This window comes from Carcharodon carcharias, chromosome 6 (assembly GCF_017639515.1).
Source record: "Carcharodon carcharias isolate sCarCar2 chromosome 6, sCarCar2.pri, whole genome shotgun sequence".
Lineage (NCBI taxonomy): Eukaryota > Metazoa > Chordata > Chondrichthyes > Lamniformes > Lamnidae > Carcharodon > Carcharodon carcharias.
This window is the reverse complement of record NC_054472.1, coordinates 170,940,743-170,955,976: the sequence shown is the minus strand read 5'-3', so window position 1 is coordinate 170,955,976 and position 15,234 is coordinate 170,940,743. Positions and strand designations below refer to the sequence as shown.

Sequence of the window (15,234 nt, the reverse complement as noted above, 5' to 3'; positions counted from 1 at the left end):
TATTCAATCACAACCCTGATTTATACCTTGTAGATGGTGGACAGACTTTGTGGAGTCAGGAGGTCAGTCATGTGCCAAAAAATACCTAGTTCTGACCTGCTTTATTAGCCACAGTATTTATATGGCTGGTCTGGTTAAATTTCTGGTCAATGGTAACCCTCTGAATATTGAAGATGGGGGATTCAGTGACAGAAATGCAGCTGAATGTTAAGGGGAGATGATTTGACTCTCATTTGCTGGAGATGGTCATTGCCTGGCACTTGTGTGGCATGAATGTTACCTTGTCACTTATCAAGCCCAAGCTTGAATGTTGTCCAATTCTTGCATATAGAAATGGGCTGCTTCAGTATCTGAGGAGTTGTGAATGCTACTGAACATTGTGCAATCATCAGTGAAGATACCCATTCTGACCTCATAATGGAGGGAAAGTTATTGATGAAACAACTGAAGATGGTTGGGCCTAGGAAATTAACCTGAGAAACCCCTGCAGTGATGTCCTGGGACTGAGGTTATTGGTCTCCAACAAACACAACCACCTTCCTAAGTGCTTCAAAGGATTCTAGCTAGTGGAGACCTCCCCCCTGTTTTCCCATTGGTTTATTGATGCCTTCCTCAGTCAAATGCTGCCTTTATGTCAAGAGCAGTCACTGTCATCTCACCTCTTGACAACAGCTCTTTTGTTCACGTCTAGACCATGGCTGTAATGAGGTCAGGATTGAGTGGTCCCGGGGGATCCCAAACGGAGCTTCGTGGCACTGTCAATGACCCCTTCCATCACTTCGCTGATGATTAATAATAACCTGATGGGCTAGTAATTGGTTGGATTGTATTTGTCCAGCTTTTTGTGGACAGGACGTACCTGGGCAATTTTCCACATTGTTGAGCAGAAATCAGTGTTGCAGATGTACTGCAAAGGCTGGACTAGGGATGCAGCTAGGTCATAAGCACCAGTCTTCAGAACTACAGCTGGGATGTTGTCTGGGCCCATAGCTTTTGCTGTATCCAGTGCACTTTGCTGTTTATTAATATCATGTTTGGTGGATCAAATTGGTTAAAGACTGGCCTCTGTGATGCTGGGGACCTCAGGAGGAGGCTGAGATGGATCATTTACTTGACATATCTGGCTGGAACATGTCTGAAACGTTTCGGCCTTGTCTTTTGCATTTACAAGTTGGGCTCCACCATTGTTGAGGAAGGGATGGTCACCCTCCTCCTCCTATTAGCTGTTTAATTGCTTACTATCATTCATGGCTGAATGTTGCTGGACTTCAGAGCTTTAATCAGATCCATTGATAGCTCTGACTATCGCATGCTTCTTCCATTGTTTAGCATGCATGTAGCTTCATCAGGTTGGCACCTCATTTTCAGGTTCACCTGCTGCTGCTCTTCCACATTCGTCAAGGTGCAACTAGATCACCTTCTACCACCATGGAATTGCATGATCCAATGTTCATGGAATTGTTGACTAATCATAGCAGTCAATCCTTATTAATTACATATTCCAATCAGATCCCAGACAGTAAAACCCCATGACCTGAGGTGGAGAGCTTTGTGAACCATATATCAAAAAACCACCTGTTCCTCCTAATCAATGCCATCCTTACCACATGTCAAGTCTCAAATTACTCCAATACTGTATTCCAAATATGATACGTAACTATATCTGAATTTCCCACATGATCAAGCTCTCAATCTAAAGTGCGCTACTGAGAGGTGCAAAGTGTAGGCTAGGCCTTTGCTTATATGGAGGGAGGGAAAGTGGAGGAACAAACATTTCTGGACTGCCTTGTAACAGTCAATTTTAAAGCAGCTTTTGTAGAGAAGAACCACAGGGGAGTTGCCACTTGTTGCAAATGGAAGATTATGCAAAGAGAATAACTTGTGACGTGATATGAGGTTTTGGTTCAATGGTTGTGAGATGGCAGAACGTGAACAAAAATGTTTAGCGGTTGAAAAGGCTTATTTGAACGGTATTCTTGGTATTTCTAGGGTCCAAAAAAACTAGCTATGCATTTACATGCATTGCTAGTTAATGCAATCAATCCCTATTAATTAGTCTACAACAGAACTAGACATGACGTGAGGAAAACCCCGTTGGTGGAGTGCTAAGGCAACCATAGGCCTAAAATCTTCCCAAACAATGTTACGTTTACCACATATCACATCACAAATTACTCGTATACTGCATCCCAAATCAACTCCTGTGTCTTCCATTTTGTGGAACTGTTTCGAACAACAATGAACTACTTTTAGAGTGCAATCATCAGGAGACTTTAGAAACAGCCCAATAAGCAAGAAATTTGGACTGAGCTGAACAGTAAATGACCAAATCACTGAAAGATGGCCCTAATGAGTGAAGACAAATTATTGCAGACTGTTAGCACTCTTAGATAAGAGGATCAAGTCCCAGGGCGATCATGGAACCTCCGGTAAGATTATGCCAACAATCATGTTCAAGATAAACAACTTAATTTTAAGAAAGCATCAGGCTTCTTATCTTACAGAAAGGGGCTGGTATAGTTTTATTCATTGAAGATCCACCTGCTGATCTGATAATGGGAGACACCCAGCCTCATCAGCTGGTTCTTTTTCAAGATCAATCTATAAATTCTAACTAATTGAAGCAGGAGAGGATGGGAGGAGAATAATGTACAGTGTGCGGTGTGCTTGAAAAGGTGATACACACCTGCTTTTGGTGTTGAAGTAACTCTTTTGTTTGTAGTTGTGGTCTATGGTCATCACTCTCTGCAGAGGAAAGTTGGGAGTATTCAGTCAGCACACAGCCACTATCCTCTTGGTCAGGGTCTAGCTCTTTCTGTTCAAGAAGCAGGTTCAGTTCAGGCAAGTTTTCAATCTGTTCAAACTGAAAACATATCATTGTATATTAAAGAAGCTGTTGAAATTTTAACCATGCAAGTTCAGTCAGTATTTCTGGAATAAACATTAATTTATCTCAAGTTTTCCCCTAGTGATGTGGGTTCCATCTTTTTAATGCAAAAAATCTTTAATTATTTGGGACGTTCACAACTAGAAGCTAACATCTTTCTTCTGCTTAATCCAGATCTTCAGTGGTCTGATGCTTTTTGCACATCACTCAGGTGTCAGCATCTAGTGGCTCAAAAGAAATGGTGATGTAAAGTGGCTACAAGAGAGATGAGTACTTTTACAGAATTCAATTCAGTTGAAAATAATCCTTCTGCCTAATTGATTGCATGCCTCCAGAATACTAATCCTGTATTATTCTCAGTTTAGGATTTAGCTGTTCATTCTAAACTGCTTTGTCTTGCCACCTTGTTACTTCAACCAGCTTTCGCAGTCTCAAGATGGACTGAAACACCTGTCCAGTGTTAAAACTGGACAATTGCTCCAGATTGATTGTCACTAGCCCCCTACGTCATTCACTTATCCAGCCGCAAATGTTGTAGACCATAAAAACAAGTCATTATAAAATCTGTATTTTAAAATATAATCTATTAGAAATAAACAGTTTTATTATGCTCCCTCCTCATTGAGAAGAATTTACACCTGTATTCTTCTCTTGCCATCCCCCTAAACTCCATATATGACACCCCAGATGCTGTTCCTGCTCCCTACAACCTCTGGTTTTAGTCCTGTGAAGCTGAAAGGGGGGTGGGGGGGGTGGTGGAGATGAACTAGGAAAGTCTGAATGATCAGAAAAGCCTGGGCAGTCTGCCCATGATTGTCGGCTGTCTGTTGCCCATGGGTAAGGTTCTCTACTGGCAGCATGTTCTCAAGAAGTTACACCCCAGAACTCAAGGACAAGATCGGACATGGGTAGGGACACCAAGTGGATAGAATCTATCACACCTATTGCCCGTGATACCACTCACCTAAGATTCAGTTCCACTGACATCAGAACCATGAATATCACCAGAATATATAAGGGGCGTCCCTGTCCATGTCAAATTTCATCCGTATTATCTCCTATCCAAACTTATCCTTTCTCAACCCTCATATCTCTCTCCCTCTCTTAGCATTTTCAATCCTCACCAACTGCAGCTTTTAAAACCCATGTTGGTCATCACCTAGTCATTCGGTCAATATACCTTGTCCTTTCTTGATGCCCTGTATTGTAGCCTTGGTTTCCTGTCAGTAAAACTAGTTCATCTCACAATGGTGCCTCCCTGTTCATACAGCAGCAGCTTCAGTCAAATTAAAACTATGACTGATATAAAGATACAAGATACTGAGCATACACAATAGGCCAATTCAACATCAAAACAACAAAAGACATGTTTTAACATTCTGACCAGACCCTCATTAGGTGGCCAGCTAAAAGGTTCACAGGTGTTTCAGTGTGGTTGAGAAAATAGTGAGAAAAGGGGCGAAGGATGGTGAAAAAGATGACAGAACCAACAGACCACAGAGAGGGAGTTCATGTGTTCAATGACTTTCGTTCTGCTAAATAGAAAACAGATGAAATAAAAGGCCATAAGTGAAATAATGATGACTTTTAGAAAGTGGAAATAGTGGAGTGAGCTGGGAGGGTGCTTGCTGCAAGCTGAAGGCACAGGAGGGGTGTCACAAGAGCATGAGAAATAAAGAAACATTAAAGAGGAAAAAGAATGAAACATGGGCCCACCAACTGCGAGAAAAGATAAAGGACAGGTCCACACCTAGCGCCCAGATCTCTGCCAATGCTTCAACAAAGTAACTCCACTGCAAATGTTAACAGTCTCCCTCCTCTGTTCTTCGACGCTAACAGGTCTGTGCAGTCCCTTTAACAAAGGTCATTCAAGTTCGACAAAAAGAAACAGATTTGATGTAGCAACAGAATTTTCATTGGAACCTGTCCACATTAATCGTGTTGCTGCATATAAAGCTCAAGTACGTATGCACAGGAAACTGCTGTCAGCAGTGTTCTTTAATTCAACCGACCTATTTAACATGGTGGCACCAATTGTTCATGCCAACCAGGCCAAGTCTGCAGCACTCAGGATTCAAGTAACTTTGCAATTAATTCTTTCACATCTGTGAGGAAATCCAGACCTCTGACTGGTTCTCTCTCCATTCTGTTTGATTTGACTGTGAATAACAACATGATCTCTACATTTCATTCTACATTGTTCCTAGCCTGGGGTGAAAAAGCTGTATCCAAACACAAAACCTGAAGAAATCAGAGGGGAACAGACTTTACAACATTGGCACAATCTATAGTTTTAACACAAGGCATCCTTTTCTGTAATAGATATGTAATAGCTCTATCAAAATCTCTAAGCCCTGTTTCAGCTGGTAGCAAGCCTCCCCTGTTCCAAAGAAACATCCTATCCAATCTTTCCTCATTGCTAAATTTCTCCATTCCTGGCAACGTCCTTGTAAATCTCCTCTATACCCTTTTTAATGCAATCACATTCTTCCTGTCACGAGGTGACCAAAGCTGTATGCAATACTCTAGCTGTGGCTTAATTAGTGTTACATAAAGTTCCAGCAAAAGATCCCTGCTCTTAAATTCTATGAAGGAAAATATCCTGGATGCCTCATTGACAAACTCATCAACCTGCCCTGCTCCCTTCAGGGATCTTCAGACAATGCACTCCAAGGTCTCTTTGGTCCCTTACACTTCTCAGCATCCGACCATTTGCTGTACAGGCCTTGCCCACACTGTTTTCAACTATTCACCAAATGTCACTTCCAATAAGTAAACATTGAAGGCTGAAAAATAGCTGTGCAGAGTTGATGACACTGAGTTTGACCTACCTCCAATATGTCCTCCCCACCATATTCTCTCTTCCTGCCTTGCCTCCAGTGTTTGAGCAGCCATTTAAGTTTGACGTAGAACAGGAACGTGCTCTGTTTGAACATTCTCATCTCCTGCAGCAGCAGGGTCCTCTCATGGCTCCATGACTTCTGCTCCAGTCTGTTCTGCAAGTTTAGACTCTGTACTTCAAAGTCTTTCCTCAGCAGGTTCTTCTGGTTCTCTTCTTCAATCTGTGGCACAACAATTAGTGGCAAACAAAATATTATTAACAGCACTGTAGGTTTACCAAAAAATGAAGCTAAAGATTCCAGGAGAACAAATCACCCCAGCATTTACTTAGAGGTTAAAAAAAAATGAGATCCTGGTACCTGCTCTACATCCTTCTACTCCAATCTTCACCTCACACATACAGGAGAAGCACTATTAACACATGCAAGTTTAAAGGTCTTTGAATACTGAGTGTACGCCAATTTTGACGTCCTGGGAGAAATAAATTTTGACTCATCAAGCACTGAAAAATGGAGCAATTTTAAAAACTTTTACATCTAAAATCAAGCACTTTCAGGCCACATTGAGCTTTGTACTATTCCAGCACCATGTTCTATCTGAGGGGCACTTACATCTGCTACACCAACACTCAGATCCCTCTGTGCCGATCCAGTGCCAACTGTCGCTGAACAATATGCTTTTGTGTAATTTGTGAACTTATTCCCAATTAGAGCCAAGTGAAACACTGCCAAAATTCACCTAAAGCAAAAGAGCTCCTTCTCACCAGTTTGACTTGGAGTTGAATCCAACTCAACATGTGGAAGTGCAGAAAACTAACGCATTGACTTGAATTTTCCGACCCCATTGGCACAGGGTAGGCAGGGGGGGGAATGACAATATGGCGAGAAGGCCAAAAATCGGTTTCATGCCAGCGTGAAAGCACAGTGGGATCATCTGATGGTGTCCACCATAGCAGAAGGCCAATCCTGCTAGAGGCCAGCACGAACCCGCTAATGGGATGCAGAGTAAGGCCTGGCCGGAATCACCCCCCCCATCCAGATCTACCATTATGCCAGTGGGAAAAAAACACTTCTGGGCAAGTGTGACTTACCGTTAGAGCCTTGCTCTTGTAATGGGGAGAATGCAGCAAGTTGGGAGGTAGGTGTAAAAGGGGGGGAAAATGTAAGGGAAGGAGTTTGGAGAGGGGAAGGACTTTGTGGTAGGAAGGAGTTTGGAGGGGGAAGGAGTTCGGAGGGGGGAAGGAGTAAGGCTGGAGGATGGAATAAGGATGGAGGGGGCAGTAAGGGTGGAGGGGGGATTAAGGGGAGAATGTCCAGATGAATGTGCAAGGCAGGGGTCTGTGGAGTCAATGACTGCCTCCTGGGGATCGAACGAGGGTGTGTGTGTGGTAGGAGGGAATGGTGAGTATTAGAGAAAGCAGAGTGAGCTGTAAGGGTGGAAGGGTGAGACTGCGACGAAAGCGGTACAAGGCACAGCGAGGGGATTGGTGGGGACTCAGAGGCAGACACGGACCCTGGAGGTGGGACCGAGGAGGTCAATGTGGATGAGGGTGGGATTATCAGGAAGGCAGGGAACCTGTATGTTCATCTGGACATCTGCAAAGAGAAGGGTTCTAGTTGGTAGGTGATGGTGGGGAGGTGGAAGGTGACGTCAGGGAGGGGTCAGCAGTGATGGGGGGAAAGGGCATGTGTGAATGGAGGAGGGGAAAGGACAGTGGTGTTGAGCAGGAACATGATGACTACAATTTTTCTCACATTGAAAGTGAGCAGAGCCTCTTGTTGGACAGGTGCAGGTGCTGCATGGGAGTGTGATCAGTGGGTGGGCGGAGATGCAGGTCGGCTCAGATGGACAACTGAAAGAGACCCCAGCAGGCAGCATTGAAAATGCTCAGGACAGTGAGATGAGTGTGATGGAGGAAGGCTCAGTGTGCGTGGGATAGTGCTTGCACAAAAGGCCCTGCCACAGACACACACGTCTCCCTCCAGAATCAGTCGTGGTCTGGCTGCGTGTAGCTGAACTGCTCGTGGGTGCGGGGGGATACAGGGGGAGGACTCGTGAAGCCTGTAAATGAAGTTGAAAGGCACCATTACTCATTATTCAGTGAAATTTAATTTATTTTCAGATTATAAAGTGACAAAATGTGTTCGTCCGTGCAACCACTTGTGATCAGAAATTCTTAACTTTTCTAGGCTAAGTGCTGCCCTGACATCCACAGCGGGGGTGGAGACAACCTGTACAATGGTTGGCTCTGTTGCCTCTGATGAATTTGGCATGGGTCCTCTGGAGAGGACCCTTGAGGGTCCCGGCTTGCTTTGGCTGACCTCCTGTGAACTGGATGCTCCCTCTGCAGTGACAGAGGACGAGGTTGAAGGCATCTGTCTCGAAGTCCTGAGCGATCTTTCGCACCCAGGCACTGGAAGGGCAGTTTGTGGATGAGCAGCTTGGTGAATTTCTGGTAGCAGCAGATCTCCCTCAGAGTCATAGTGCCGGGTCTGTTGTGTTGAGGTTACTTTATTCTACCTGCGGCAGGAGCACTCTTCCGGACCGGTTTGGTACCAGCTGTTTGTGAGGAGCTTTCCCTCCAGTGGATTTGTGCGCTGTCTGCTTGGTCCTAACCATTTTCTGAGCAAATTCAGCACAATTTCAGACTCAAGGAGGCAAAGACTCAGAGGTAGAGGACAGCCACTGATATTCCTGAGTGGATGACCCCGGGGAGTCCAACTGCTGCTCCTCCTCCCTTCAGATGCCCGATGGCTCCTTGAGGGGAAGGAGCCCCTGGAGTCATGTTGAGGTATCCTATTTTCGTCTCGCATTGCCACTGCAGGAACTCACCTATGGCTACGGTGCTGGAGTGCAGGCCTGCAGACATCTCCATGTTCTGCTGGACCAGGTCTCCGCCATCCTTTTCCTGGAGGCCTCCATCGCGTACATGTGGGCACCATTTCATCAGAGAGCAGGCGGACATACCCCTCTGACTCGGGTGCCATTCTGTTAAGGGCTTCCAACAGCTCTGCGTGACGTTCCCCCGCCTTCTGCTGACACTCCACAATGAATCGGAAGGCCAAATCCAAAGGCTCGACATCTGACTCAGACCTCAAAGATGTCTCTTCCCCAGCAGTCCTCCAAGTGCCGGGGAGCTGGGCTAAACCTGCACCCCCCTCTACCCTTGCTCCGGTCATGTATCCGTGTGGTGACCAACAGATTGTGAATCTGAGCCTGCTCGAGATCTAGGTCCCACTGAGGTGTGTGTCTCTGCACTGATGGAGGGTGTGGTTAAGCGCTGTGATGGGTCTTCCAGGCTGCTTATTTCCAGCTCTACAATGGAGGAGGTGTCCTCTTGGATGGAGCTGAGGGACTGGCTGGCTGAGGGTATTGGTCAGTTGGCAGAGCTCCCTGTGAACCAAAGTAGAGATAATTAATGCATGGCAGCAGAGTCAAAAGCAGGAGAGAGAACATCACAGTTGTGTTGAGAGAGGGAAGATGGGCCGCAGGATCCTCACGTGGGTGTTCGCAGCCGACCTCACTGTCGCTGCAGGCATGGTCCATGTCCTCCCCAGTCAGCGTGATGGCGCGCTCCTCAAAGTGAGTGAGGGGCCTAATGTGAGCCACTCCACCCCCAGTCTGGGACCTCTCCCTGCTGATGTGAGCAGGCTTCTCCTGCATGAAAACAGATGCAGCGAGTGTGAGCAGGACACATGGCACTGCCTGGAATGTTTGTGTGGTGAGTGGGATGGACAGGATGAGGTTGCGAGCTCCAGAGGATATGAGCCTGATGGAGATGTGAGTGTGTGGGTGTGTGTGTGTGTGTGTGGGTTGGTGGTGCTGTCCCTCGAGGTGTGAGATCCATGTGGATGTGTGATGGGTTTGTGAGTGTGTGAGTTGAGAGTGATGAGGTGGTTAACTAGCCCTGGTGGAATGGATGAGAGCATTCACCCTCTTCCTGCACTGGATTGCTGACCTCCTCTGTGCTGAGGTGGTGCTGACCGCTGCTGTCACCACTTCCCAGGACGGAATGGTGACTCTGATGGACCTCCTGCGGCTGGAGCATGGGTAGAGAACATTATGGCGGCCTTCCACTGTGTGCAGCAGGCACCCAGAGTGGCATCACTAAATTTGGGCCTGCTGACACCTTTTCTTTCGGGGCCATCAGTCGCCTGGAGCAGTCCTGATCTGAAGACATGAAGTAGGCTGCACTCTGGTGCACTTTAAATGTGGTGCCTGGAGCAAGGAAGCGCTGAGGTCACAGCGTGGCAGACAAATCCGAGCCTGCCCGGCAGCCATCCGGTGTGTTCCCCGTGAATGCATAATTAATAAGGCATCGGGAATGGGATGAAACGGTGCGAAAAGTCATCATTGCAGCCGGCGGTTAAAATGTCCTTTTTCCCGCCCACTACCGCACTTAGTGAAAAGTCATCATTGCAGCCGGCGGTTAAAATGTCCTTTTTCCCGCCCACTACCGCACTTGGTGCAAATCTGTATTGCCTGATTTCCCTCAGACACATGCAGACACATGAAGCTCCTTATCAATTTGGGTAGGATTCAGGTCCTGATTCTAACCCATTGCACCACCCACTAATAATCAAATCTTGAATAAAGTGCTGTATATAATTAGAAACCCCAGTGTGCAAGATGTTACGGTATGTTTTTAATCACCAACTCAACTGGAACCATAATAAAAAGCCTGTAGCCATCCCTGGTTCAATGACCTCAACTGGCAGGACTTAAAAGATCTGCGTTGGAAAAGGAGGTATTAGGCCAGTAACATTACATTCTAGAAACTAAACAACATTTGCTACGCGAAATGATTATTACATTTTACCAAAGCAGCCTATTTGTTTTCCAGGCGATTCAATAAGTCTCATGACAAATCTGACTCTATATTTTCCACATGAACACAATCCCCTGCCAATGTTTCTTAACCTCAGTATAACTTTGTGAGGGAATTCTCTTTGTCCCCCTTTTCATTTTCTCATGATTGGCGGAAACTATTGCTGCTTCTTCACGTGGTGTGCTTGTGGGAAGGATGACATCATCGTGGCTGTAAAACTCTGCACAGAAACTTGGCTTGGAGCAACATTGCATTTATCCCCTTTTGTCTTGGAGCCGAAATTCCCTGGAAAGGTTTACAGTAAGCCTAGCAAAAAGCACGAGCTGCAATGATATTCTCCTTCCTCGAATACGCAGCATGGAAGACAAGCAATTGCTACACCCCAGCCGAGAGAATAAAATCAAATGCAGTTGTAGATTTCTGCACAGCACAGCAGCACCTCATTCAGAAGGCTTTGGAAAGAACCTGGTCTGAGGTAATCGCTGTCTTTCATACACAGCGTCATACAGCAGAGAAGGCCATTCAGCCCATTACGCCTGTTTTCAGGTCTTTGTAAAAGCTTTCCACTTAGCCCCACTCCACTGTTCTCTCCCCATACCCCTGCAACTGTTTCCCTTTTAAGTTTACATCCAAGTTGCTGAGTTAAAAAAGAACCTCTTCATGGCCTCCCTGACTTTCTGCCCTTTCTCTTTCCTGAAATATCAAAAAGAGCAGAATGCTTTGCTTTGAATGCTAATTGCATTACTTCATTAGGATAGCAAAGTCATTCTGAATGTTCACGAACAATATACTTTTGTCAGGGTCATGAATTACCTATGCACAAAATGGCAAGTCACCTGCTCCAAGGCCCCATTTCTACCATAAAGAATAAGCTGTCAGGAGGCATGCTCTTCCACACCAGGGTTTCTGCTTGGTACCTACCCACAGCACTAATGCCAAGACCAGCAAATCATAACACCACCGTCATGGAAACAGGAATGTTCAACTCTTTGGAGTTGGGAGTCAGACATAACGCTCACACATTGACTCCCCATACACATAAGACCATAAGAGACTCCTGTTAGGAACTTAAGAATGACTAGATGAGAAATGACCAAGATCCATCAAGTTTACCTTCTACCACCCTGGTAGTCGCACACGATAAAAATAATAGAGCTGTTATCTAACCATAGTAAATCAATCTCTGTCAATAAGTCTACATAGCAGGTCAGTCTGTGTAGCAGATCAGCTTCTATCAATTAGTCTACAAAAGACAACAGATTTGACCCCAGAAAAATCCCAATAGAGGAGAACTTTGGGACTCAGGTCCAAAATCACCTCTTATTCCCAAGTGTTACGAGGACGTGCTTTCTTTTTTTAAAAGAAGATACAATTTCTAATTCTTCTTTTACTGGCTGGATTTTGGGGCTGTGTCCTGGACATCAGTGTCATAGAATACTGTACTGTTGTTCCATTATCCCTTCTTGCAAATGGAACTGCAAATCAAGATTTGGTTTCTAATCACATATGAGATGACACCAACCTAAACAGCGAAAAATTGGCCTCCTTGCTGAACACTCATCCATCAAATCTATCCTGACTTTTAACCCACTTGTTCTGAAAAAGAAACGGCTCCTTCTGGTTTCTGGTTCCATAGTTGCTGCCCATCCTCTGGTTTTTAGTCAAATTGCCTTTCTTGAGCTGCGAACCTAAACTATGTGAGTAGTTCCATCACCCTCACCTAATACCCACACGTATACTTTCCACTGGGATAGCAATAAAAACAGAAAGTGCTGGAAAAACTCAGGCAGTCTGGCAGCATCTGTGGAGAGAGAAACAGGGTTAATGTTTTGAGTCCAATATGATTCTTCTTCGGAACTGGGGAGGTAGAGAGGTAATGGGTTTTATACTGTTGAAAAGGTGGGGAGAGGCAGGTGGAGCAAAAGGGTTCAGGGATAGGTTAGAGGGCAGGGGTGATTAAATGACAAAGATGTCATAGAACACAAAGCAAATGGACTAGTAATGATAATGTTAAAGAAACAAAGCATTGGTCCAGAGTAAGTATTAATGGCAGAATAAAGATCAACACTGTCTGAAAAGAAAAACATGGGGACAAGATAAAGGCTGGGGGAAAAAATTCAAAGACAGAGTTCATGGTCTGAGTTCACTGGATAAGAATCAGGTGCAAGAACCTCTCCCTCACCTAAAGGCACCGAGACAAACTGTAGCGATCCAAATAAAGACCTGAGTAAGAAAAAGCTGATTGAGCAGAGACCAAGGGATTAAACTTGGGATTTAATGATTCTGCAGCACTTCAATTAGCAAGGATACCATTCTTTTTTAAAGTGTAACTTTCTCTGAGGATCTTGCATTAACCTACTTGGATAGTTTGCCTCAGCAATTGCCTGCACCCACCTGGATGATCTTGCTGGTGAATTTTTCGTTTTCATCCTCCCGAAGCTGTCTTTCCTGTTCCAGACGAACCTGTAGCTCTTGAACGGATAGGTCCTGTTCCGGTAAAACACGGGATTCCCTGAGCTGTGCATTTTGAGACAAAGGAACATGTTCAGTTGAAGCCATATAAATAAATATCCTGACAATTTTCCAGAATTCTTCCTCAAGAATTTCTGAGTTATTACAGAAGTGATAATGAAGCTTCTACTCTTGAATCTTGGATATTACCCACTGTCTGACTGTGAAATCTAAAACTGTGCACATTGTTAATGCAGATGAAAACCACAGCAGCAATAGTGCACCACTTGTATGCCTGAGCTGCAATGAACTCCCTCCTGTCAGTAATTTTACAGGAAAGGGCAGGTGGCAACAAAATGGGACTTTTTAATAGTAAAATTACCAATAGGAGGAATTTCACCCCTCGTATTTAATTGCCCTCCAGCTCTCTGTTTCAGGATTAAAGATGCTAAAATATTTATTGACAAACAGTGATATCAGTATTGAGATGTGCTAGTCCAACTGATTCTCCAAATGTGGCCTTTTATCATTACCTGCTGTCTCTGAATATTGGATTGTGGTGTTTCTAGTTACTATTACTCGTTAAGGAGCTCCCCACTAATAAACAACAGGAGATCTGACCTTAAGGAAAACCTACACCTGCGATGTATTAAAACCACACATGCAGTTTTACTTGGAGCTATTTAAACCTTTGCACGCCACCAGATACCAAAAGCAGCATCATGGTCTAACCTTAACCTCAAAAGGATTCAGTAGAACAGAATGGGAGAACAGAAGTGATTAATGTTTTTCCTGGCTGAACAGTTTCATAAAAAAGACCAAAATTAAATCGTATGTCCACAACATCGACCTGTTTCTCCTCAATCTCCACATGTTTTGTGTTCTCATAATCTTTCCACCTTTATCTTTTCCTATTATTGAGGTTTCTGAAGCCTCCTGTATTCTTTCCTGTGTTTTCCCTCTTCCTCTTAGAATCATAGAATGACACAGCACAGGAGGAGGCCATTCTGTCCATCATGCTTGTACCAGCTCTTTGGAAAAGCTATCCAATTAAACCTACTCCCCTGTCCTTTTCCCTTGACTCATTTTTTTCCCCTTTTCCCGTATTTCTCCAAATTTTTCGAATGTTACTGTTGAATCTGCTTCATCACCCTTTCAGATAGTGCATTCCAGAGTTAATGTACTAAAAAAAGTTCCCTCATGTCGTCTCAGGTTCTTTTGTCAGCACCTTAAATATGTGCCCTCTGATTCCTGACCCTGGAAACAGTTCCTTCTTTTTCACTCTTGATTCATATTCATGATTTTGAACGCCTCTAGTAAATCGCCTTCTCTGCTTTAAGGAGAACATCTTCTCCAGTCTCTCCATACACTCGAAGCCCCTCATGCCTGCTGCACTTCTAGTAAATCTCTTCTGCATCCTCTCTAAGGCCTTGGATCCTTCCCACCGTGCAGTGCCCAGAAATGAACATAATAAGTACTTTAAAAAAGCTTAGCGTCCTTTCTTTTGTACTCTATTTCTTTGTTAAAATGGTCCTGCAACCATCAAAGATTTGAGGATATACACTTGCAGGTCTCCCTGTTCCTATACCCCCTTTAAAATTGTACATATTGTCTTTCCTCATTCTTCCTACCAACATGCATCACTTCACTTCTCCACATTAGACTTAACCTCCAATGTCTTCCCATTTCACCAATCTGTTAATGTCTTCCTAAAGTCGGTTACTATTTACCTCATTTTTTTTTTTGTTGCTACATTTCAGAGTTACGTATCGTCTGCAATCTTTGAAATTATGCTCTGTATACTCAAATCCAGGTTACTAATATACATCTATTAATATTGAGCAAGTTGAAAGTATTCATCACCACTCTCAGTGCAAACAAACCTAAGGCCTACAACATCTCATTAACGTGTACTGACATGACATAGAATTCTAAAAGTACAGTAATAAGCAAAATCAACTTAATTTAACTTTCTTTTTAAAAAAAAATGAAATAACCTACGATTATATGAACACGAGAACAGTCATGTATAAGCTATGGTCATTTAGTCCGTAAAGGTTGTCCCTCTAGGGATCTAACTGCAAATATTGCTTTTGTCTTCATTACTGTACTTCAAATATTATTCTGAACAGTTGTTGCTCTTCAGGTAAAAATGTTCTTCCTGATATATTTATTTAAAAGTTGTTTTCCACTAACTAAAATGTTGTAAATTCTGTTTTCTCCTTCC

General features: G+C 44.1%; 1 protein-coding gene across 1 annotated transcript in view; it reads right to left on the bottom strand.

The window, feature by feature from the left end:
* The window catches only part of LOC121278961 (microtubule cross-linking factor 1), a 235,299-nt gene that overhangs the window by 90,111 nt on the left and 129,954 nt on the right, over positions 1-15,234 (bottom strand). The window contains exons 7-9 of the mRNA XM_041189583.1: positions 12,951-13,073; positions 5,719-5,949; positions 2,687-2,863 (exon numbers count right to left, since the gene is read on the bottom strand). Of these exons, the coding sequence (XP_041045517.1) occupies positions 2,687-2,863; positions 5,719-5,949; positions 12,951-13,073 (531 nt within the window). The remainder of the gene's footprint in view (positions 1-2,686; positions 2,864-5,718; positions 5,950-12,950; positions 13,074-15,234) is intronic.